This window comes from Convolutriloba macropyga, chromosome 4 (genome assembly GCF_964194025.1).
Source record: "Convolutriloba macropyga chromosome 4, txConMacr16.3, whole genome shotgun sequence".
Taxonomy (NCBI): Eukaryota; Metazoa; Xenacoelomorpha; order Acoela; family Convolutidae; genus Convolutriloba; species Convolutriloba macropyga.
Window position 1 is genome coordinate 71,841,340 of NC_134471.1, and position 26,320 is coordinate 71,867,659.

General features: G+C 33.5%; 1 protein-coding gene across 1 annotated transcript; it reads left to right on the plus strand.

Moving 5' to 3' along the window:
- Positions 1-3,400: 3,400 nt before the first annotated feature.
- LOC142337876 (bromodomain-containing protein 7-like) lies at positions 3,401-26,320 on the plus strand. The gene is made up of 4 exons (XM_075387482.1): positions 3,401-5,382; positions 5,722-5,913; positions 6,448-6,555; positions 25,701-26,320. Exons 1-4 carry the CDS (start codon positions 4,642-4,644, stop codon positions 26,241-26,243), a joined length of 1,584 nt encoding a protein of 527 aa, XP_075243597.1. The 5' UTR covers positions 3,401-4,641; the 3' UTR covers positions 26,244-26,320.

A 26,320-nucleotide genomic window follows, 5' to 3' on the forward strand; every position in this document is an offset into this window, starting at 1 on the left:
TGTTCTTCCGAGCAACTTTCTTTGTGTTTCGTTCCCTGTCGTTTGTTTGCCTTTCGTGTTCCTTCTCGATAGCCGGGGCTTTAGCTGCAAGATTTCCCTATCAAACGGTTAGAAGAAGTATCTGATCAAATTGAACTGACGGGTATACTTGCTGAAGTTCTTTTGTGTACTTCGACTGTTAACGCGTGCGCTTAGAAATCAGTTCTCCAGTCTTTTGATTCTCAATCACCAAATTCTTGATAGAGCTTGATATCTTCTGGTATAAACAATGGTGTGGATCCGGTCTTTCTCAACCAATAGCAGCGAGGAAGGTTGCCGATTCATTTCTGTCACTGGGTAGAGAGTTTTTGTCCGTAAACAACTGGCTCCAATATAGTAAGCCATTTGTAACCAGTCGCCAACAACCCTACAAATTTATACAAAAAGAATTATCGGTCCTGTTCGCAATTTCGTATTTTATCATCTATTCTGCATAAACTGGCGACTCGGTGGATTCTCGCGTCCGAAAAAACTTGGTTTTGTATCGAATCATGATACAATTGCCCTTAAAGTAAGAGTCAGAAACCTAAGCTACTTTTAAAGCTTAGTAAAGCAAATTAAATATAGGTTACAGCTCCTGTCAGACTAGATTTGATGAAATGATCAAACAGATAACTGAATTACCATTTCATGGATTTTTTTTTGGAGTAACACTCATTATCTGGTTGAACAATGGTACGATTGAATTAGACCCATAATATTTGAAATCGTTTCAAAAACGACCATGCATTGATCTCAATTATCTCAACTTCGTGTTTTGGAGATGCGTCTCGGTGTCCGATCTGACGCCCTGAAGATGCTAGAGAGTTACCTGATAGGACGTACTCAGTGTGTTTACCTTGATGGTGTCTTTTCTGACGAATCCGATGTTTTGTATGGTGTTCCCCAAGGTTCCATCCTAGGACCCGTTTTGTTTTGTTGCTATCTGCTGCCACTTGAAGATCTATTGTTACAAAGGAACATCGGTTTCCACATGTATGCCGATGACACAGTTCTATATTTTCTGTTCACTAGTCAACAAAATTTTGACGATACCATGAACCAAATTACTACTTTCTTTTCAAGTTTCCGTCTGAAGTTAAATAAAGACAAGAGTGAGTTTTATGGCTTAAAAAACCTGACAAAGGAACCGTGACTGTACCACCGCTTTCTATACCTTGTGAAACTGGATTATCTTCGTCTCTTAAACTCCTGGGTGTTCAATTCGATCAGAATCTCTTGATGGAGAAGCAGATCAATCGTGTTGTGTCTTCCTGCTTTTTAACCTTCGCAAGATGTTCTCTGTCAAACACCACCTTGAAAGGACCATTTTAATTGAGCTGATTAGAATGCAGGTGATCTCACGCCTTGATTATTGCAATATCCTTTATGTATCTCTTCCGACTAAGCTCATTTCAAAACTCCAGCGTGTAATGAATATTGCGGCCCGCTGTATTTTCTGTTTACACGCCGGAACACCAACGTCAGCATATATTCGACAATTGCACTGGCTTCCAATCAAGCAAAGATGTCTTTTCAAGCTGTTGCTTTTTGTTCACAGAGCTATCCACAAGCCATCGGACAGTCCATTATATCTACAGGAGCTATTGAAACGAAATACTCGCGTTACGAGAATGAACTATGTGTACAACTTGGAAGTTCCGAAGACCCGCAGTGCTTATGGTAGACGTAGTTTCAGATAGATAGGACCAACGGAATGGAATAAACTACCAGCCTCTTTGAAGTCAATCCCCACTGAACTTTGCTTCCGTAAAGCTCTTAAATCTATCTGTTTTAATTCGCTGTGCACTTTTGAGTTTGTAAAAGGTGTTGAAACTAATAATAATAATAATAATAATAATTATCACGGTTGATTAAGCCGCCTACGTCATGCGCAATTAAGCGATTGAAACAGCGAGAAGAAACAAGGCAAACAAAATAAAAAAAGCAATGCTAGAGCGCATTGCTGAAACGTTGATTAAAGAAGATGAAGCAGAATTTTAATCAAATTTAGCAGCATCCCATTCAACTGAAAAACTTTTTCAGATACTACAGAAATTTCAGGGTCATCGCGATTCCAAGCTCTGTCTCCTTTAAGAACGAAATAACTAATGATTCAGTTCGTCAATGTTCTCTGTTCTCAAAATATTTGGCTCATAAACTTCAAAGTTTCTTCCAGCTTTGTGCAGAACAAAGCACCCCGTTGCTACCATTAATTACAGACTTTGACATTTCTCAACAAACGACTGAAAAGATCTGCGAAAATTTAGAAAGTCACAAAGCAAAAAGTCGAGACCAATTATAATTGTACAGAAAAGCCATTCGAGGACAGCGAGTAAATCCTTAAAACAAATATTATACGAATTAAAACAAAATGATGTTTTTCAAGGTAGTTGGAGCACTACAGTTGCCGTTCCACCTACGAAAGAGGTTGTAAGTCCGATGTAAAAAAATACAGGCAGATTTCTCTTCTGACAATTGCATCTAAAATTTCTGAACGTTTTTTGTTAGCCAAAAGCAATCCCTGCAAAACTCTACTTGTATCGTTAACGCTTTGAAAAGTGACCGTTGGATCTAACTGATGGAACATTGGTTCAAAATGAAGGTAAGGACCTTCATTTTAAACAAATGTTCCATCAAGCCCAATGTTGTTGTCGAAAAAGTCGCTCTTGCGTTGTTCAATTCTTGGCATAACTAGAATCTATCTTTAAAGCAATGATTCAAGGGAAAATTTTGACGTAATTTATACCGACTATGAGAAAGCGTTTGACAATGTCGATCAGGGTAATTTTCTAACAAGACTATTAAATCTTGGTGTCCGCGGGAAAATTATCAAATTACTGCAATCTTACATAATCGGATAGACGCAAGGATTTAGAATCAACGGTCCTTTTTGAAAGCTATAACATTACATGTGGAGTTATGCACGGATCAATTCTGGTATCTCTTTTATTTAATCTACGTCAATTATTTACCAGAAACTTACAGAGCTGTTGTGCTGACGACGCTTAATTCATATCTATTAATAGTTCTTATCTGATTTGTCAAATGGATCTTACTCGGGTGATGAAATGGAGTGAACAGCAACACATTCCCTCGAACTTTAAAAAATGCTCTCAAATCTGAATGTCTACTCCATACTTCACTTTAGTTTTTCCTTGGTCAAAAAGGCACAAACAGAAAAATTTAGGAGTTTATGTCACATGTGATCTGAAGTGGGACATCCACATTAAAAAATCTGCGAACAAAGCGATGGGAATTCTTTTTAGAAGCTCACCACGGCTAACTCGCTCAGTTAAAATGAACTTGTAATAATTTATGGTTCTGCCCGTCATACGGAAATTTTTGTTGCTTTGCTAATATAACATGACAAAGGTACACGAAAATATTCAGGGAATGAGTTTGAAAGGTATCACAATACGAGCAGTAGCAATTTTAAAGAACCACTTTATTGCAGTCTTATCTTACCGGTTTCTTTACATCTACGGTTACAGGATTTAATTTTTTCTTAATCTCTTACTGGTGGTCAAGTCAACTTTAACATCTATCAATTTCTTTGCCTAAGGACCACGTTCATTACCGAGTTTCAACGCACTGAAATTCGACCATTTAAATCCACGCCTTGAAATTTGTCAGCAAAGCTTCTCCTTTAGAACTTGTGTTCTTGTTAATAGATTAGAGTGTACAATTTGGAAATGCAGTTGGTTTGAAAAGTCAATACTACTCAATTTTCCGTAGCATCATTTTGAAACAAGTTACAACGAACTAGTCAGCAATACGTGAAAATTTTAACATAAAGCATGGACAAAGAAAAGGTCACTGTCCACGCGCCTGAAGACACCGATGGGCCAAATCCCTACTACCTACTATCATTGAATAAATAATCTGAAACTCCTTCCGCTAAATCTTTATTGAGATGAACGACATTCTGATGCTTCTTGGCGTGCTCAACAACTATGAAGTCTCTTTTGACAAGACTACACGCGATGCGTACGATACCACCAGACAATTTTAAATAGGCGAGTTGCCTTCTGTACAAACAAGACTGATGAAGACAGACAACTACTTTGTGCGTACTACGAAACTTCACAACTGCCTCATCGTTGCCTCTCCGACATTTCAGCAAAGACCAGACAAATCGACTAACTGTCTGAAGAAGTACAGTGAGACTAACACATGTACATCGAGACTCTATTGCTGATGCGGAAACTGCAACATCTACGACAAACTACCACTAAAATAAGCATTTGACTTTAAGAGGAGGAAACCACTTAGAGCTTATGCTCTGAAGCCTACTCTGCTACTACCTATTACTACAATATCGATTTTTTTGCAATAAAAGCGTAAAGTCGAAATTAATTGAAGGTCGAAATACAGGCATTTCTGCATGTTCTTGGCTCAGTTAGCGATAAATTAGGCTTAGGAAGTTTTAACTCACCATTCAAATTGTTCTCTCCCCATACCTTACCTGTTTGTTAACATTTTTTTACATTGATGCAACCGAGCCTATATGGCGGCACAAAAGCATTGTGGCAATTGTTTTGGCAGCTCTCTACGGGCTGTCTGAGATTGCCAATATCGGCAATACTTTAGTTGATTGTACATTCTTTTAGTTTTGTAAAAATGAGTGGAGCAATACCTCTAAATCAATCCTTGCTACTTTCAAAAAACACTGGTGTGTGCCCTGTAGGGAAAGAAACGAAAAAAGAATTAGAAGTGAAGCAAAAAGATCAAGCCCAAGATGCTGGATCGAACGAAGCATCTGCGCTAGGAATTGTGGACGAAACTGGAAGTTTATCGGAATCCGCTGAAACCATTGAATCTAGTGATACAAATATCAGTGTTGGTCTGACGCCGGAAGAGTTAGCCCCGAAGCTGGCTGCTGTTGTTAAATACCTTCAGAAGAAAGATTACAAGCATTTGTTTAGTTGGCCTTGGACTGAAACTTTCGCGCCAGGATTCAATCAACTCAATCCGCGTCAAACAACTTTGCGGACTATGCTGGATGACATATCGAACCAGAAACTGATTTCTGTTACTTCTCTTCACAAACAATGCTACGTCATGTTCGAGAATGTGGCAAAGTATGGCAGAGATAGCGAGTCTTTTCTATTCAAATATGCTAAGAAAATGCAGGAGTTTCTGTTGAAAGAATGCCAAAAACATTTTCCGACATTCTCACCAACAGTTAACGTTGAAGATGAGATAGGAAACTTTGAAGTTAACAGAAAGCGAAAAATAGATGAAAGTGATGTAGGCAATAATCATCAAGACGATGCTATTGAAGTCAATCCAAAGTTGTCCAAGCTTGAAACTCAAATTGTTGAGCGTCTGCAACAGTTTGCAGGCCAAGAGAAAATCGAGGCAAGTTGTCGGGCATACATTTTTACCTGCTGATGAATTTGTAGAATTTGCTACAATTAGTAAAAAAAACTTGAATCCATAATTTTCATAAAAGCACAATCGCATTTCATTTCCCATCAGTGTAAGTTGATCCCATCCTCGATTGTGATCGATTTATCGACCGCCGCTGAGGCATGCTGTCATAGTTCGGGAGCCACGGGGCAATGCGCTAATCTCGTTTTGCGCTTAATCTGGTAATGCGCTTAATCTGGTAGCTATCTTCATCCAATAAAGAGAGACCCGGGACCATCCTAAGGTAGTGTGTTAGCACCACCCTTTGGTTAATTGTTTTTTGTTCAGAAACCTCGTCCAGTTACCCTCCTGGATGCCCTGGTCTCAAAGACCACTTGCAAAGGAAGCAACACTAGTAAATCGTCAGACGAAGAAGGAAAAGTCCAACTTCAGTTTGTGACTCCCGAAGACAGTGCTCAGTTAAGCACTTCTAACTCGTACGTCAATGTGCAGCCAAAGTTTCAAAAACAGTCAGTGAAAGTTAGTAGATATATGCTCATATAGCAATTACATGTTTTTTTTTAAATTTATTATCGTGTATGAAAAATGTAAGATGAATTAGGTTATATTGATAGAGCTATTGCAGAGATTTATCGGTCTAGTTAGCAGTTGAAAAAAAATTATTATCTATTCTGCACAAAAAGTGATATGCTGAACAAAATGGCGATTTTTGCATTAAAACACTGAAATTAATTGATATAAGATTTGATTGATAAAAACTCTTCTACAAAGTAGAAGGAAATTTGCATACTTTGTGCTTATTAAAGTGCTGTTTAAACTTTTAACATTTGATTAAAATTTGGTTCATGTGTCACCACTCGGTTAATTCAGAGAACTCGGTTAATGAGGTCAAATTCATAATGTTTTGCAAATTTGAATGACTTTTAATTGTTTACTTATTCGTAGAATATCCAGGTCAAGTCATTTACCGTCAATAGCAAGCCGAATCTATCGAAAGATATTAGTGTGAATTTTTCTGTTGAAAATTGTAACAAATCGATTTCTCTGTTACAGGTGAAACCTTACAAGTACTACTCCGTTGGCCCTTTCTCAGCCCACGCACCTTCCTATGACTCGTCGCTCAGTATGTTCAGCAAAGAGGACTCTGATCTTCTGTACGAGGTCAGCTATTTGACATCATTTAACGCAATTGCCTAATTTCTGGACTAACGTTTTTAATTGCTCTCATACAAAGTTTGTAGCAATTATATTAGTCCTGCTGGTCTTTTTATGCAATTTTTCGCTTGACCGATTCTTCGTCTGATGCTTTTGACTTTTCGTCCTCAAAAACGGGATAAACAGGTAGCCCCCTCCCACCCTGGTGCAACCCCCCTCCCACCCTGGTGCAACCTCCTCTTCCCCCCCCCCCCCGCTGCGTTCACCTCACATTCTTTGACTTCTCAAGTGACTTTTTCACGTTTTAATTCTTCATTTTTGTGTGGTATCTATTGGTCTCACTCATAGCAAAAAAAGGGCCTGATAGCCGAGTCGGCAGTTCGTCTGCTGAGTGATAGGAGGTCCATGGTTCGAATCCCGGCATGGACAACTATTTTCGCACATAAAGAAAAATTTATCTAGGCTACAGCCCCCCAAATTAAATTGCCTCGCCTGTCGTTGAGAGCAATTCTTCCGACATAAATCGGTTTATGTTTAGGGTTCTGTTCGTCCGACGAATGAAAAACCAGGAAACTTTTTATCAGTTGGGAAGAAAAATTTCATGCTTTTGAAGATCGGTCACTTGTGACGTGGGCTCGAAAATTACTGGGATGCATGGTTCTTAATTTAAACCATTATCAACGAATCAAAAATGTATTTGAAAACAATTTAGTCCTCGCTTTGATTTGTATCTGAGTTCTTTTCCGTCTCTTTGGTGGAAAAGATTGAACATTTTGTATTTTTAATTTTTTTTGTTCAAATTAAGTGGATTAGAATGAAAAACAGTTACACAGATAACAAAGCAAAAGATTAAATGTTCCATTTTTTTGGGAGGGGGGCCTCGAAAAAACCACCCAATATAAGATAGCAAAAAAGGGAGAAAACTCCAAGGAAAAGACACGGAAATAACCCTCACTTGACTCAGTGATGCAGTATCATCAAATTAAAATTAAATTAAGGTTAAAAGATTTTTCAAATGACATTAGAAGCAATTTTGCCGCAAATAAATCGTTTTGTTCTGTCGTTCTTTTCGTTTTCTTTAACCATGTGATTCCCCTATACGTTGTGCACCAACAAATTTAATTTTTCAAGGGCTTTTCTGTGTATTACCTCCCAAGAGTTTCCAGACGTCTAAAGTAAACCTATAGCATTGTTGGTTCTCGGTAGGTGGTTAATCATTCGATGGTATTCGTTCCACATTGCATGGTTTTTGTCTTCCGTGCCTGTTGAAGTGACCGATATGTTACTTCAAAATCTGACAATAGGTGAAAGAATTTAAACCAACGTTCCGTATGTTGGGGGGATGCAAGTGCTGTAAGCATGCGTTTAATTTACTGCGCTTGTGCTCCCGATATTTGACTGAGGAGCGCATTTCCTTTACTTTTTGAAAGAGAGATTGTCCGAAATCAAAAAGGCACCGAGTTTCTTTGCTATCAATATTCGGGAAGCATTCCGTTGCGGTCTTTATTGAGGCGGACTCAAAATCCATCAGCATTGAGTCAGAATGTTATACTGTCTTTAAATTTTCCCCTAAATGCCGGATGTGTATGGCAATGGATACGTATATGAATGGCGCTGTTATTCCTTTCTCGAGGCAATATACATTCAAGATATGAAGTGGTCAGGACGGCTTCTGAAAGTGCCGTAAAAAGCATTTTTGGCTTATTATAATACATATGGTATTTGATTCCTAAGAATTAGAAGGCATTTTTCTGGATTGCTAAACTCGGGCATCAAAGTAGTGGATAAAACAGGGATACCAGCCACCAGCAAAATTTGGCCTATTCTCCACACGCTAATCGCGTATGTCGAAATAGGCCAAATTTTACTGCTAACTGGTATCCCTGTTTTATCCACTACTACATATTCACTCAAAATCTATCATTTGTCTCACTTAGTGCAATCCACTAGTATCGAGTTAAGCTGGTAATTATCAGACGGAAGCTTGGGTTCTATCCCGACTGACTCCAGTGAACGTATCCCAGATACTAGTATAAAACTAATCAGTGAAACTGCTTCGCAGATGAGACCGTGTAAAAAGCACGTAAAACCAACTTGCGAAAAAACTTGAACAAAAATTGAAAGAAATATTAAAATAATTAAAATTTTCATATATATTCCCCTAATCAATATTTAACCAATCTAAAACTAAAACTTCCTGTCTCACTTGGCGTAGTGGTTAAATCATCGAGTCTAGTTAAGTTGCTTTAGCAAAGGAAGGTTTGGGGTTCCTTCCTCACTGACTCCAGTGAACGTCCCCCGATTGGCGATGCCGCCTTTCAGGATTCTGATGAAAAAAACTATGAAACTAAGTGAGATAAAAAAAACCAAATTCACAGTTCTTAAAAAGGATGATCAGTGAAACTGCTTCGCAGATCCCTGCTGTGAGACTGTATATGGGACACACTGTGATGGGTATACAGTCAAAAACACTGAGATCGGTGGAAGCACAGTGATAAGTGTTTTTTTTTTCAATGTAACTTGCGAAAATTGGTGACTCCTCTGTGGGGAGCGGTGTAAGGACCTTCAATCTTGGTCCCCCAACCGCTTCACGGATAACTTGTACACAAAACCGGCGTAACTCTAAACTTTTATGTTAAATCTTCCAGCATATTCCTTGAATCTATCTTTGGTGAGTGTATATCTATATCTATGTAAATAAATACATAATCTACACTTAAAATTTTTAAATCTAAATCCACTGATGTGTTGATTTTCTTTACACATAATACAAGTTATATATAGACTAGGATCATTATAATGTATATTCATATGATTAATATAATCTCTATTCTTAAAGTAACCTTTACAGATATAACATCCAAATAAACTATCTAAACATTTATCACAACACTTTCTCCATGATTTATCTTTACAATCACTACATTTTACTGATGTAGACATTTTCAATTTGTATGTTTTCAAAAATGAAATTTTTGTCTATAAAAATAAAGATGTCTAAAGTAGAAAACGTAAACTTTTGTTATATTTGTGATTTGGCCTTTGAAACAAGGAAACAATTTGCCAAACATAATTTAAGTGATGAACACTTAAATATGGCAAGAAAAGAGTATGAGGATGAAGTGGAAGATCCGCAAAGTGGCTTCTCCGATGAAATCTTGGAGAGGGTGTATAATCCGGATGAAGATGACTATGTTTTCAAACCCAAAGATAATACTAAGGATATTATTAGAACTGAAGCTAAAACTAAAACTAAACCTAAAACCGTAGACAACATCTACACCAGAATTAAGTATGAATGTAAAGCATGTCATGAAGAATTTAGGAATAAAATAGCTCTAACTACTCATTCATATAGTCATAATCGCAAGTATTTAGAAAACACTGAATACTTTGATATAAATTCTAGCCAGAACATGAAAGAATTTTATATTACTGATAAAGCTGGAAATTACATTGAAGATATAGATGAAGCCGTTAATAACTCATTAGAAGGAATTAAAAACTGTTAACAGTATAGAAAAGTTAAGAGTTTTAAATATAAGATTACAGTCGAGTGTGATTATAAGAAGAGAACCAAAGTAGAAGTTAAAATTACAAAAATATTCTTCAATACTGACTATATTAATAATAACGCAATTTATGAAAATGGAGACTTCACTCAATGGCTAAACTTCGAAAAGGAAATATATGAAGGTTATGGTTATGATTTCGAGTTTCTTGGAATAAGAAGTATTCAGTTGAACATTGAACCAACTAAAGCATCTATTGGTACCCATATAGATTTACCAGCTGATCTCAAAAACTCTAAATCGATATTGAATATACGAAGTTATAAATACAATTGCTTGCAACTAACTATTACTGCTTGGCTATATCCTGTCACGCACCATACAACTCGAGAAAGTAAATATGTAGATAAACTTATTGAGCCAAGACAACAACATGAAAATGACTTCGGATATATATTAAGAATACAGAAATTATATAATATTAATATTTGGTTATACACACCTTGTGGTGGGGGTAAAGTAGAATTGTTTAAACCAGTGGATGACTTTAATAAAGATAGAAAAGATGTAAGAATACGAGTTTGGAGTAATGGACAAATAGAACACTGTGCTCTAATTAAAAACAGAAACCTTGTTAGATCGACCAAATAGAATGAATCACAAATTCTATTACTGTGATAGATGTACCTATTGGTTTAACTCACAAATTAAATATGATAAACACGAATGCAGCACCTCATTCAAACCAGAGATTGTTTGTCCTAAGAAAAAACATATTACTTTTATAAATGAACACAAACGTCAGAATATAAAAAATACTATAACTGCCGATATAGAATGTTGCATTGTTGAAGTCTTAACTAATGGTTATGGCGACGCATCGGTGAAACCGGTTCCCGGATGGTCGGAGACCCATAAGTATGTAATAGCTGAACATATTCCTATAGCTGTGGGTTACACCTGGCAAGGTAACTTCAAGCACTACTTCGGTCTTGATTGTATCAAAAGATTTGCTAGAGATCTATTAGAGATAGAAACAGAAAATAATTTCAAACATAATGAAAAGATGATATTCACAGAAGAGGATAAATTATACCATGAAACTAATAACACTTGTCATATCTGCAGCAAAACATGTATTAATCCGCGAAGCGGTTACACCGATAAAGTAAGAGATCATTGTCATGAAACTGGTAAATATAGAGGACCAGCATGTAAGATATGTAATCTGAGGTATAAACAACAAAACTTCATTCCTGTAATATTCCATAATGGCTCTGGCTATGACTTCAACTTACTATACAGTGAACTCTTCAAACAGAATAATGATAAAAGAAAAGTAGATAACATACCACTAGCTGCTGGTAAGTCTAAGATGTTTAGCATTGGTTGTCTCAAATTCTTAGATAGTTATAACTTCTTAGCTATGCTTCTAGATCAAATGGCAAAGATATACGGATGTAAAACTAAAACATTATATCCATATGAATACTTTGGTTTAGATGCCTTGGGCACCACGACGAAGTCGTATGACAGCGAAGCTGCCAATGGTAGCAAAGCTATCTACTAAGAAGTTATAGGTAATCTGAAAATAGAAGACTTCAAATCCTCACTACATAATAAATTACCAACACAAGAAGAAGTAGATAACTTTAATAATGAAAACAGTCATAAAACTGGTAAAGATCTAACTATAGAGTATTTACAGAATGATGTTGAAATATTAGACTATTGCATGAATGAATATGTTAAATTAAGCATGAAAGAATTCAAGCTCAATCCACTACATTACGTTAGTCTCCCAGGTTATAGTTTTGATTGTTGGTTAATGTCAAGTGGTGTTACACTAGATACATTGCAAGATAAACAAATGTTAGATGATTTTGTTGGAGCAAAGAGAGGTGGTATATGTGGAATAATGGGTGATAGATATATTAATAATCGGCGAAGGTCCATCAGGGAACCTGCTTCGCAGATATGGTACATAGATGCAAACAACCTATATGGTTATGCAATGATGCAAAAATTACCTTATAAGGACTTCCAGTTTACTACTACTACTACTCTAGACACTATACTAAATACTCCAGATGATAGTGATCATGGTTATTATATAGTTTGTGATATTGATTATACTAATGAATGTAAAGAGAGAACAGAGCAACTAGCACTAATGCCTAATAAGAGAAAGATAAATGATAATGAATTAGGTTATCTGCGAAGCAGGTTCCCTGATAGAGAAAGAGATGGGAGCAAAGCAAGATCCGCGAAGCGGTTACACTGATCAGAAATTAATCTTAGATCAAAACAACAAAACAGAATATATGGTTCATTATAGGATGTTAAAGTTCTATGTTAAGATGGGAGTAAAAGTAACAAAAATACATAGAGTAATTAAATTTAAACAAGACTACATATGTAGAGATTATATACAAAACAATACTAACAAAAGAGCAACAGCTAAAACTGAAGCAGAAAAGGATGTAAGGAAATTAATGAATAACTCACTATATGGAAGAATGTGTATGAATCCTCTGCATTTCTTTCAAAGCAAGTTCTTGCATGATGAAGAAAAAATAATGAAAAGTGTAAGTAAACCAACATTTAAGAATATAACTAGATATAGAGATTATAGCCAAATAGAATATATAAAGAAAAAAATAGAATATAGCTCACCTGTATATGTGGGAGTAACAATACTCGAACTTAGCAAATTACACATGTATGATGTATTCTATAATATTCTACAACCATCCCTCTAAGATCTAACACTTCACTATATGGATACAGACAGTTTTGTATTAAGTTATAGTGAAGGTAAAGTTAGTGATGAGCATATGGATCTATCCAATCTCGAAAAACCAATCAAGACAAATATTAAAGTCCCCGGCAAGTTTAAGCACGAGCTTGGGAGTAGGATTATTGAGGAATTTATAGTCTTAACACCTAAGACTTATAGTTTGGTTACCCACGGGCAGAGCCCGTTTAAAGATAGCCCAAAGAATACTAAAGAAAAAGGAATAAAGAAGCATAATAATGCTAATTATGAAGAGTATTATGATGCATTAATGAATAATATACAGAGAACAGTAGATGAATGTAGAATACAAAAAGTTGGTAATAACATGACAACAACAATAACAACTAAGATTAGTTTAAATATATTTGATGATAAAAGGTTTTATGTAAATAACATAAAAAGCTATCCTCACGATGAGAATCTATATCTATTCAAAAGAGATCTAGTAAATAAAATCTGCGAAGCATATTTAAATTTAAACAAAGACCTACTTATAAATAATTTTAAAGAGCTAACCATTAATGATGATAGAAACTTAATCCTTGCTGCAATTACACTATATAATGATTTATTATAATTATAAAAAATGACTAAACTCGATAAGCTTATAGAATTAAACAATCTAGAAAAACAAAACAGAAGAAATAGATTAGACGATAAATTAAAACAACAAGAGTATTATGGTGAAATAGAAGAGTTATTTGATCCTTTAACTAAAACACTAAATGCAAACAGTGAAACGTGGCTAGCCCACAATGAACAGAATCTAGCATTAAGTGAACAAACATTAAGAGCAATAGATTGGCAAAATCAAGAGTTAGATAAACAAACTAAGATGATCAGTGAAACTGCTTAGCAGATTGGTGAAACTGCTTCGCAGATCGAGCAAGCTGGTTACCAGTTTAATGAAACTGCTTCCAAGATGGGTGAAACGTTAAAGGGGACCATAAAGCAAACTCAAGATATAGCACCAGTTTTTGTTGATACAAAGACAGCCAAACTTCTTCATGACATGGGGGCTCAAACTATTCCTCAATTAAAATTAGAACTCGTAGATTTACCTAGTAGGAGATATAAAATGAATGGTGTTGATATAACTCTAGAGCAGGGTGCATTTTTAGTTAGGGATAATGTATATGAGTTTTCAGAAGGATTTACTGATTTTCTTACTAAAACAAATGTAACATATGATGATAAGGTTGAGGAAGATGAAAACAAACTTAAGATGTTTTTAAAGGATATTAGATATGATTTAGGAAAAGGGGATAAGAAAAGCGCTAGATATAGAACAATAAAACGTATAATGGAGGTAAGAGATGATATATTTGGCAGGGGATTAAATGGCAACCCAAATAATTTAGTAGAAAGATTAGAACTATTAATACAAGAAACAAAAGCTGGTCATGATGGATTATATGATGAAATGCTAGATATATCTAAACAACTATTATCTATGAATATTATTAATCAAGAGCAACTAGATAATTTTGTTTTTAACTATGGTAAATCAAGGGTAAACACCTGGCTACGCCCATAATGATGGAAAAACAACAACAACTCCTAGCTAAAGAAGTATTCAGTCCTCAAATAACTAAGTTTAGAAGAGAAAGAATAATACCATTATATAAAGATGAAACATGGTCAGCTGATTTAATTGATAAGTCATCTCTAAGTAAATACAATAATATTTATAAGTTTATATTAACATTTATAGATATATTCACAAAATATGCATGGGCTATTCCATTAAAGAATAAATCTGGTTTATCTATAACTAATGGCTTTAAAATAGTATTAAGTGAAAGTCGAAAACCAGAAAATTTATGGGTAGATAGAGGTAGTGAGTTTTATAATAAAACATTTAAATCTTTACTTAAAGAATATGAAACGAAAATATATTCTACTTATAGTGATTTAAATGCTGTGTTTATAGAGAGATTCAATAGAACATTATTACATATAATAAATAAACCATTGTTCATCAATGGTGATGGTAATTGGGTAAATATATTAAGTGATGCAGTCATAACATATAACAATAACATCCATTCAACAATTAATATGACACCAGTTGATGCTTCTAATAATCCTGATAAGGTTAAATACACTTTTAATTTTAAGAATATTAAGGGTAAACCTGGCTACGCCCAGTCAAAACTTAAAGTCGGTGATTATGTTAGAAATGCAGATAAACGCAATATCTTCTCTAAGGGATACACTTCTAATTGGAATAGAGAACTATTTAAAGTTAATGAAGTTCTAAAATCACAACCACCAACATATAAGATAGAAGATTTTAATGGAGAGATAATAGAAGGTAAATATTATGAACAGGAACTATTGAAATCTGAGTTTGATTTTGAATCTAATAATAAAGTTTTGGAATCATTAAATATTTCTTAAAATAAATAATGACAAGAAACAGATTCAATCAGGCTAAACACCAATCGGGGAACCCGCTTCTCGGATCAACATTAACATCAACAAACAACTTAACACTAAGTAAGGCTCGTGGGTTATTCCTAGAAGATAATGATAATATTGATATGAAGGATACCTATAAAATTACAAATGTTCATCCTCCAATAGATGAAAAGGATGTGGTTAATAAAGAGTATTGTGACAATAACTTATTATCCTCTTCTAATAAAATTGATATTTTAAGTAGAAACATAACTGAACTAAGAAAAGGTGAATTTGATAAAGTTACAACTAAAATATTACAGCTAAATGAAATACAAGTTAATGAAAATCTAATTAAAGAATTCATTAAAACAGCAAATGAAGTCACAAATACTGTTAACTTTTGTAATAAAGTTGCTGCAGATACTATCTCTAAATATAATCAATTAAAACAAGAGTTTGATAATAATAAGTTTAATCAGAATATCACTAACATACAACTAGATGAAATGTTTACTAATGGTCTAAGGGAAATGAAAGAATACAATAAATCTCTTAGAGGTGTTATAGTACAATATATAATTTCTATACTTTTACGAAGTAAGTTACTTGATAATAAAGAGAAAGACAGACTTGAGATGCATTATGGTTTTAAACAAGAAGATATAACGAAAGAAATAGAAAGTTTTTTTACTAATGAAAATGAGTCAGCCAGCAGCACCGAGTGAGAGCTTACTGTATCCAGATTTATCATCAGTATCAGAACCGTTGATGCGCGAAGCTGCTGCTGTCAATGAACAGCAGATAAATGAAAAGATTCAAGCTAATAATAAATTTAACAATAATATTAACATTATAAAAGATATTAGAAATTATTATGAAACTGAAACTAATAATTATAATAGGAAGTTAAGTAGATATAAAAATTATATTAACGTAGCTGTGATAACAGAAGTACTATTATCATCAATTGCAACAACAGCAACAACAACATCAGTTGCATTAACAGGTATAGGATTACCTTATTCTATACCCACAGCGTTTGCTACAGCAACTGTTTGTGGTTCATTATCAAAAACAATTAATACTAAAATAAGAAATAAAATTGTAAAATATTCACAAATGTATATTCTAGCTAAACAATTTAGTGATAAATTTAATAAACTATATACTAAATCAATGAATGATAATAAAATAGATAATGATGAATATAATGAATTAGTCAAGTTATATGAGGATTATAAGAAGAACAAGAAAAATAAACTAAGTGTTTTTTTAAACTAAAGTGAGTAGTGTTTAGTTATAATAACATATTTAGTAATAATAATATTAGTATTAATATTTATCCGCGAACAGACTCCGTCTGTGGTGAACCAAGCGGTTACACCGATGGCAGAGCATGGCGAAGCATGGACGAAGTCCCATGACCGAAGGTCAATCAGGGAACCTGCTTCGCAGATCGATAGATGTAGAGTTAGAATTAAATTATCTCTTCTTTGTACCTAAGTATAAACCTCTTCCTTTTTGTACTACTTTTATACCTTCACCAGTAGTTGCAAATTTAATTAAATCAGGTGTGGCTGATAAAGCAGCTCTAGGGTTTCTAGATGCAGCTGCAGTTCCTATTTTACTTGCAATCTCTATTGCTCTTATTGGATTATTAGCAACTTTCTTTCCAAAGTTAACTGTTGCTTTACCAACACTCTTAAAGAAATCTTTCAATCCCTCAGCTTCTATTGTTGCATCAGATACTGTCATTGATTTATTCCTTCTACATAAAACACAATTACCTTTTAACATTTTAGTACCTTTTGAAGTAATAAAACCTCTTATGTTATTAGTACCACTATAATGTCTACCTCCAACACAATATGAATTAGTTTTGAACTTATTTAAAAGACTCATTTCTATATATAAAAAATAATGGAAGTTAAAAAGTATAATCCTTTTGTTGTTATTAAACCCAAGCCTAGGCCTAAGCCTAAGCCAAAGCTTGAAGCTAGAGGCTTAGCTCTAGAGAATAAAAAGAAATTAGACATTATTTATGCTAAAGGTTTTGTTAAAACTAATAAGAAATAGTTAAGTATTAACAAGAGTAACAATTAGAGCTGACTAGCTATAAATATAAGTATAAGTATATGGTTATGTATATAATTATAACAATAACTATATTATACTATAATTATAATTATCGCTATAGTTATATCTAAAATTATAATTATAATTAAGACTTAATTATAATTAAGACTTAAACTATAATTATGATATAATAGACCTTCGGTCATCTGCGAAGCAGTTTCACTGATTAATCTCTACGAGATTATATCAACCATCTTATTACCATCACTATTAACACTAATAACCTTTCTAGTTAATACTAATGCATGACATATAACATCTGCAACTGCAGCACTAAATTTAAAATTAAGTTGTATTGGTTGTGGACCTATATGATCCCTTTGATATCTAGTATCGAATACATATATTCTGTAATTACTTTTGAATGTTCTATGATTTATATATGGTTTTATATTATGTGGTAGCCCATTATAATCTTTATTAAAGCTAACAATCTCTTTGAAAGCCTCATTATAATTATTGGTTCCATAATTAATATTCATTCTATCCTCAGGATAAAACTCACTACCAATCTTACAATAACATTCAGTAACATTCATTACATCAAATGTACTTGCATCATGAGTTTGTTCATTAACATTATTATTTTCAAAACCAACTATTATATATTGCGGTCTTTCCATACCACTTTCCATACCAAGATCAAACAAGAAGTTAGTAGCATTGGGTACATTCTTTTAAAATGTCTTTCTTTCATAATAACTAAAGTCTACATTATTCTTTTTACTTAAACCCTTTTGCACAATAATTCTATTATCATTACTAGGATCAATACTAGGTACACACCATGATATATCTCTAATTTCTATATTACCATCATTAGCAACTGCACCAGGATTAGCATTAACTCTATATAGAGCTCTATCATTATTATTCCTTTTTAATATTAGTTTAAATCCTAAACCATATATAATCTTTTCTAAATCACTTACGAAACCAAATAGATCACTCATCTTAACCATCATATACATATGACCTCGTTGTGCAGCAATATGGTCACCTTTAAGTTGACTATCTCTATTGCCCTGATTTCTAACAAAACCACTCTCATATTCATCATCAGTACTAGTTAATAACTTATACATCAATAGATTAGGATGACAATGATCTATATATTCAATAGTCCTACCACCACTTGTTTCAAGCTTAATTGAACTAAACAATGCCATCATACCATAATTAACTAATCTGATATTAGCATCATTAGCAAATACACCACCAGCATCATTTGATACAACAAACTCTATCTCTAGATATGAATCACGCAAATTTAAGTGATTCTCTTCTCTATTGAGTATGATATTAATATTGGTATTTACCGTATTCATTGTTGCTAGATTATTTGGTTTATACTTTATAATCTTACTTTTGTGTATATCATTATTGTAACCATAAGTTGTATCCAAATTAAAATCCATTTTTATTAGATAAAAAATGACTGATCTACGAAGCGGTTTCACCGATAGTTTAATGTTAAGAGAACTACAAAATATACACGATGCTTTAACTAAAACTAAAGAAGAACACACACTTAACTTTAGAATGATAAAGCCAACAGAAAAGTTTAACTTTAGCGAACCTATACTTAATACATCAAAATTAGGTTTAATTAGATTATCCGTTTATAATTCGGTGTTTAATGTGAATAGGAAAAATAATCAATTCTTATATGCTAGTACTGTTATAGAAGATGATGAAACTTTACCTCGGGCTCTTAGCTCTGACCCTAACCTTAATCCTATCTCTACCTCAAGCCCAAACATTACATCTATACTTAATTATAATTATAAAGGAATCCCATTGCTATATTCAACTATTACACCGGGAGCATATGAGTTAACTGACATAGCAGAATTAGTAAAAGAAGAAACTGATGGTAATGTTATAATAGAACCTGATAAGAATACGATGAAATGTTTAATGGAAATAAAAGAAGGAGCACTCAGCTTTGATATAGAAAACTCACTAGCCTCATTACTAGGATTTAGAAAAATAATTTATAAAAAAGGTAGATATAAATCTCAGAAAATTATTGATATTATGGGTTTTAGTAATATTAACATTCATTGTAATGTGATATCTGGTGTTAAAGATAATGGTAAGGATACAGACATACTATATACTTTTAATCTAACTGAACCACCAGGTTACTTGATAAATATTATACCAACTAATATCTTATATGAAAATCTAACTAAAGATAGAATAGAATATATAGAATTTCATATTAAAGATGAGCATGGAAGACCAATAGACTTTAATGGTGATGTATTAAGTTTTACTTTACATTTGATTTAGACTTAGACTTATACTTACACTTAGACTTATCTGCGAACGAGCTCTGCTCGTGGTAAGCCAAGCAGGTTCCCTGATACTTATACTTAGACTTAATTATAAAACTCTCCGATCCCAATTAATTCTTATTTTACCATTAATGTTTTTATTTTTAGTTATATCAATGACAATATAATTATACGCGGTTCTTTCCATACCTTATTACATATGTTAGCAAAATCATTATAACTAAGTTCAACATTATTAAAGAAATCTTGATATATAGATATGAGGACTTTACCTCTCTGTTCAAATAAAATAAATAGATTACAGTTCTCTCTAACACTCTGTCTATCCAGAGAGAACAGGTTTTGATTAAGATATATCATATTACAGTTATTATGTCTACCTCTACAAAAGTGTTCATTAATAACTGGTTCTTTGGCTCTAACATCATCAAATATCATTAGTTTCTCTAAGTCTTTGGGTAGTTTATCAGGAGATGGTAAATCTTTTATATCTTTAATAAATTCAACATCTGCTTTTGGGTTTATTCTTTCTATACCATGGTATTGATCACCAGTAGGTCCAATGATGTATAGCTTATCAAAGTATATACTAGCTAAAAAGTTTTTTCAATAAGAATTTCTTACCACATTCACTAGGACCAGATATTATACATCTAAAGTTATCTGGGAATGCGGCTTCAGTAATTATATCATCATCATTTAACCATGAATATAGATCATCATTTATATTAATAGCAATAGGATTTGTTTGGATTATATTATTTCTTGGGGGTGATATATTCCCCTGATCGGTGAAACCGCTTCTCGAATTGTAACTAATTCGTGGATTAGGACTACTTCTCTGATTATAACTACTTCTCCGATAGACAATCCCATCATTGTCATTATCATTAACAATATCATTATCCTTAACATTATCATTATCATTAGCATTAACATTAAAATTATCATTATCATTAACATTATCATTAACATTATCATTAACATTATCATTATCATTAACATTATCATTAACATTATCATTATCATTAACATTATCATTATCATTGAGATTGACATTATCATTATCATTAACATTATCATTAACATTATCATCTGCGAAGCCGGTTCCCTGATTATCATTAACATTATCATCAACCTTATCATTACTACAACCTAAACAAAAACACTCATTATACATTCCTGGATATTTACATTGATTAACTAGAATATTCAAAGCAATGTTAATTCTAAATCCTCTATCAATAAGATAGATCATATATAAACAATAAGCCCCACAATAAGATTCATCATATTGTTGTATTCTTTCATCAGAGCCTAGATCAACATATTCTTCCAAAAATAATGGTGGCGTCTCAACACCAAAACTATCAAAGTAATAAACAGGACCACCTTCTCTTCTTATAACTAAAACCCAATGTGTACCTTCAGTTGGATGTAAATTTACAATAATGTTGATGTTAGGTTCATTAATCAGGGAACCTGCTTCGCAGATATTATCTGGAGTTTGATCTCTCATTACAATTTCAATTGGTGTTAGACTTATATCTTTTCCTATATCTTTTATTCTGATATCACTCATAGCATTATTATCAATATTAAATTTATTATTGAATTCCTCAAAAGTAAGGATAAGCATTTTTATATAAAAATTATATTTATCTATGTTTTCATTTATAAAAATGGAGACAGGTAGTGTGGTTATACTTAAAATTATACTCAGCCAAAGATCAAGATCAAAATCAAGATCAAAATCAAGATCAAAATCAAGATCAAAATCAAGATCAAAACCAAGATCAAAATCAAGATCAAAATCAAGATCAAAATCAAGATCAAAACCAAGATCAAAATCAAGATCAAAATCAAGATGAAAATCAAGATCAAAATCAAGCTAAAAATATAGTTATAGTGTGTAAAGATGACAGAGACTGGATAGATCCTGAGACTAATAAGTTTTATACCGGGTTTAATAAATGTGATATAAATATGATCACAAAAAATAATATGCATATATTTCAAAATTGTGTAATAGTACTTGATGATATGGGTGATAGGTTAAATAAGGATATAGATTATTATTTTACTGAAGGTAGACATTATAATATTCAAATGATTGTAATGTGTCATAAATCAGCTCAAATAATTAATACAGCAAGAATGAGTTGTGATACTATTTATTTAACAACTTATAATGGACCTGACCTATTTAAAAACTTTAATGAGATATATAAATGTGAACATGACTTCAATAAAATAATTAATGAATTAAATAGTAACTATTATAATTGTACAGATGGAATGTCAGATGAACTTCGTTATGGTATAATTAAATATAATAAGAAAGAAAATACTTTTATTATTATTAGTAGTAATAGAACAATGATATATGATTCAAGAGTTGGTTTCCTTGATTTAAAAGCTCTTAGTTTAAAAGATGAGTTAGGAAGAGAAGATATAAATAAACTTATAGCATATATGAAACCGCTCATGATAAATGCAACAGATAGAAATGTTATTAGTCATGATAATTATCAGTTTTATTTTAATAAACTTCTTACATTAAAAGGTATTAAAATACAGAATGATGTTTTAACTCAGGAAGCGGTTAAAGCAAATGGTCTTAGATTATTTTCAACTATTTTAGGTATTATAAGTTCAGGTTTAATGATATATAATTTCATGAGTCCTTATATAACAGTAAGAAATGCCGGACATGTGGCAACTGCAGCGAGTACTATGTTGAATACGGCAAATACTTTGATTAATGTTGGATTTGGAGAAGATCTGCGAAGCAGTTACACTGATCTGCGTGACCTACAAGAAGAACATATAAATCAGCAAAACAGTTACATTGATCAATGTAACTTCAACTTCGTCAATGAAAAGACGGGGATTTTGAATAAAAGAGGAGGAAGTTTTTTAACCGATCTATATAAAAATAATGAAGAATTTAGAGAAGAGATTATAAACTTTGTTAGAGATAAAAAAGAATTAGACCTTGAATTGATTTTAGATGGAAGATGTAAAACTAATACACTCAATACGTTAGGAAATAAATATTTAGTAGACTGTATCACATCTAAAGATAATACTAAAGATTTAATTGAGATATTTGCTAAATATTTAACTAGTAGTTAGTCAAATATCTACCTATTATAAATGGTTATAAAATATTTAGAGTGTAACTACAAATGTGGAAACATTGCTTGTTTAAAATATCATTACGAATCATGTCATAAAGATAAAATTGATAAATGTATATGTGGTAATATAACAATAAGTGCTATTTGTGCTAATGATTTTTCTTTATGGGGTTGTTCTTTAAAAAATGAATCTAGCTCTAGTTCAGGTTTTGGTTCTGGTTCTGGTTCTAACTCTAGTTCTAGCTCTAACTCTAGTTCTGATTCTGTTTCTATCTCTAGTTCTAGCTCTAGTTCTGGTTCTGATTCCAGTTATAGCACCAGTTCTAACTCAGACCCTAACCCTAACTCAAACTCAGTCCCTAACCCTAACTATAACTCAGAAGTATTAATCAGTGAAAGGGGTGAAGTCCTTGGTACCCCAACTGCTGCGCAGATGCACCTTCGGTCATGCTACGGCATCAGAGAAACTGCTACGCAGATCAGAGAAGTGGTTACACCAATCAGAAATTGTAATAAATGTAATTATATAAAACCACTAACTGATTTTGATGAGAGTAAGTATACATGTAGAACTTGTACTTCAGCTAAAGTTAATTGTCCATATTGTACTTCTGTTATGAGATATGATGGGATACGGGCTCATGTAAAGAAACAACATCCAGGTGTAGAATTAACTAAAGGATTTAGTAGAAATCTGGGAACGGACGATGTCCGTGGCAAGCCAAGCAGTTGGGGAAGGGCAAGCCTTGTTTCACCAACCAAGACCGAAGGTCCTTACACTGATCTGAGTCAGAAAACAATTAATCCTAGAGTTGTAAGTCCATTAGTTATTAGCCAAACAGAGGAAATTTGTTCATGTAAATACTATGATTTTGTATCATTTCTTATTAATAATGGAATAAATATAGAAAAAATAAAAGAAAATATAAATTTATTGAAAAGTATAGATAATTTGAAATAAAAAGTATAAAAAAATAAAAAAATATCTGCGAAGCAGTTCCACTGATCAAAAAAGAGGGAATCACTCTTTAAGAGTGAAAAAGAGCGATATTTCTACTGGGGGATCACTCCGAATAAGAGTGAATCACTCTTAAAGAGTGAAATCTAAATTTTGCTTTAATTTTTAATTTTTTATCTTATTTTTAATTTAAATTGATTTCTGATTGATTTTTTGATTGATTATAGAGAGAATATAGAGAGAATATTCAAGAAGATATTGGAAAAAAAAACACTTATCACTGTGTTTCCACCGATCTCAGTGTTTTTGACTGTATACCCATCACAGTGTGTCCCATATACAGTCTCACAGCAGGGATCTGCGAAGCAGTTTCACTGATCATCCTTTTTAAGAACTGTGAATTTGGTTTTTTTTATCTCACTTAGTTTCATAGTTTTTTTCATCAGAATCCTGAAAGGCGGCATCGCCAATCGGGGGACGTTCACTGGAGTCAGTGAGGAAGGAACCCCAAACCTTCCTTTGCTAAAGCAACTTAACTAGACTCGATGATTTAACCACTACGCCAAGTGAGACAGGAAGTTTTAGTTTTAGATTGGTTAAATATTGATTAGGGGAATATATATGAAAATTTTAATTATTTTAATATTTCTTTCAATTTTTGTTCAAGTTTTTTCGCAAGTTGGTTTTACGTGCTTTTTACACGGTCTCATCTGCGAAGCAGTTTCACTGATTAGTTTTATACTAGTATCTGGGATACGTTCACTGGAGTCAGTCGGGATAGAACCCAAGCTTCCGTCTGATAATTACCAGCTTAACTCGATACTAGTGGATTGCACTAAGTGAGACAAATGATAGATTTTGAGTGAATATGTAGTAGTGGATAAAACAGGGATACCAGTTAGCAGCAAAATTTGGCCTATTTCGACATACGCGATTAGCGTGTGGAGAATAGGCCAAATTTTGCTGGTGGCTGGTATCCCTGTTTTATCCACTACTCATCAAATAGTAACTCGTTACCCTTCTTTGTAGTTTTTCTCTGGCGTTTCAAAGTAGTCCTGCTTTGGATTTGCCCAGATCTTCATTGTTGTTTAATACATAATCAGCGACTGATGCTTCGTTTGATAAGGGAAATTGAAAGCATTTATGTAGCACTGAGGGTGGGTTGTTCTCGGATTGGAAACATTGAAAAATACTGACTGAATCATATGGAAATCGTGTCTCTGAAATGCATAATTAATTGCTCTTGAACGAAGTTCATAGCAATTATTGTAAACGTGTGTCTTTATTTTTATGCAAAATTTTCGCTTGACAATTTTGCGCTTTTCTTCTCGAACATTCTTTGACTTCTCAAGTGACTTTTTTACGCTTTTGTTCATCATTTTTGAGTGATCTCTATTGCTCTCACTCCGAAGTAAAGCTTGTTGCTAATATATAATCGGTTGCAATATAGTTAAAACAAGTGACTCATAGCGCAGTGGGTAGTGCGGGTGCCTAGGGACCTAGGGATCGGGAGGGCGATGGTTCGGAATCCCATTGGTCGCGCGTTTTTTTTGCACCCAAAAAGAAAAATTGTTTAGGCTACAGCCCCTGAATTAAATTGCCTCGCCTGTCTTTCAAGAACAATTCTTCCGACATTTGTCGGTTTATGTTTTATTATTCGAAAGCAGGAATACGTAATGCAGAACGAGAGAATTTGTTGAAGTTCAATCTCGTCAAGTTTTTTTTGGCATGAATGTTTAATACTTATCTTCTGGAAGCTTTCATTGAAATCCCGTGGTCCTTCCTTAATTCAGTGTTAACCTGGTTTCTTTCTGTTGGGGTTTATTTCCTTTTAGAAACAAACGGGGATTTTCCACGTTGATTTATTTCCTAGACCCTAATTTTTCGATTTAGGAATACTTCGGAAAACCGCAGAAGCAATTTGCGAGAGAGATGCTTCACTTTGCTCGGAAACACAACATGATCACGACTTACTTTGCCGAAGACTATTACGACTCTGTAATGTCCGATCCCTCAATTCCCGACCATGTTGAAATTCCATCAGATCTGGCAGAATCCGACTACCAACCACCGAATCGAGAAGAGCTGCAACGTCTGAAGGATGACTTGACCAAACTAGGAGGAATTGATGTTGGGTTCCTGGACTCTACTCTTGAACCCGAATGCCAAGAATCATCGTCATCCAAAACTTCCAGTGTTGCTGGAGGTTCCAGAATAACCGACACGGAATCGGAAGACTGGGAGTCCGGGAAGTACTCGACTGAAGCGAGTGATATGCTTGCAAAACTAATGGATATGCAACGGCAGAGGCTGAGTCAAAGAAGTGTGAACTCTCATGTGTATACAGAAGAGCAAAAATTGGCGTCTGATTTACTTAACAGACTTACGCAAACTATAGCGCATTCCACTCCGAGTCAAATATCAGGGAAAACTTAGACTGTTCTTGAATTCGAGCCAAATCAGGCTGATAGCATTGTAGAAATTGTGTTAGAATAGAGTTGTTCTTGTGCTGA

What these genes read in the sequence shown, in the direction of transcription:
- LOC142337876 (XM_075387482.1), top strand. Translation starts at nt 4,642, where the DNA reads ATGAGTGGAGCAATACCTCTAAATCAATCCTTGCTACTTTCAAAAAAC. An exon ending in CAGGCCAAGAGAAAATCGAG is followed by an intron (nt 5,383 to 5,721) that starts GCAAGTTGTCGG and finishes TTTTTTGTTCAG; the next exon opens with AAACCTCGTCCAGTTACCCT. An exon ending in TTCAAAAACAGTCAGTGAAA is followed by an intron (nt 5,914 to 6,447) that starts GTTAGTAGATAT and finishes TCTCTGTTACAG; the next exon opens with GTGAAACCTTACAAGTACTA.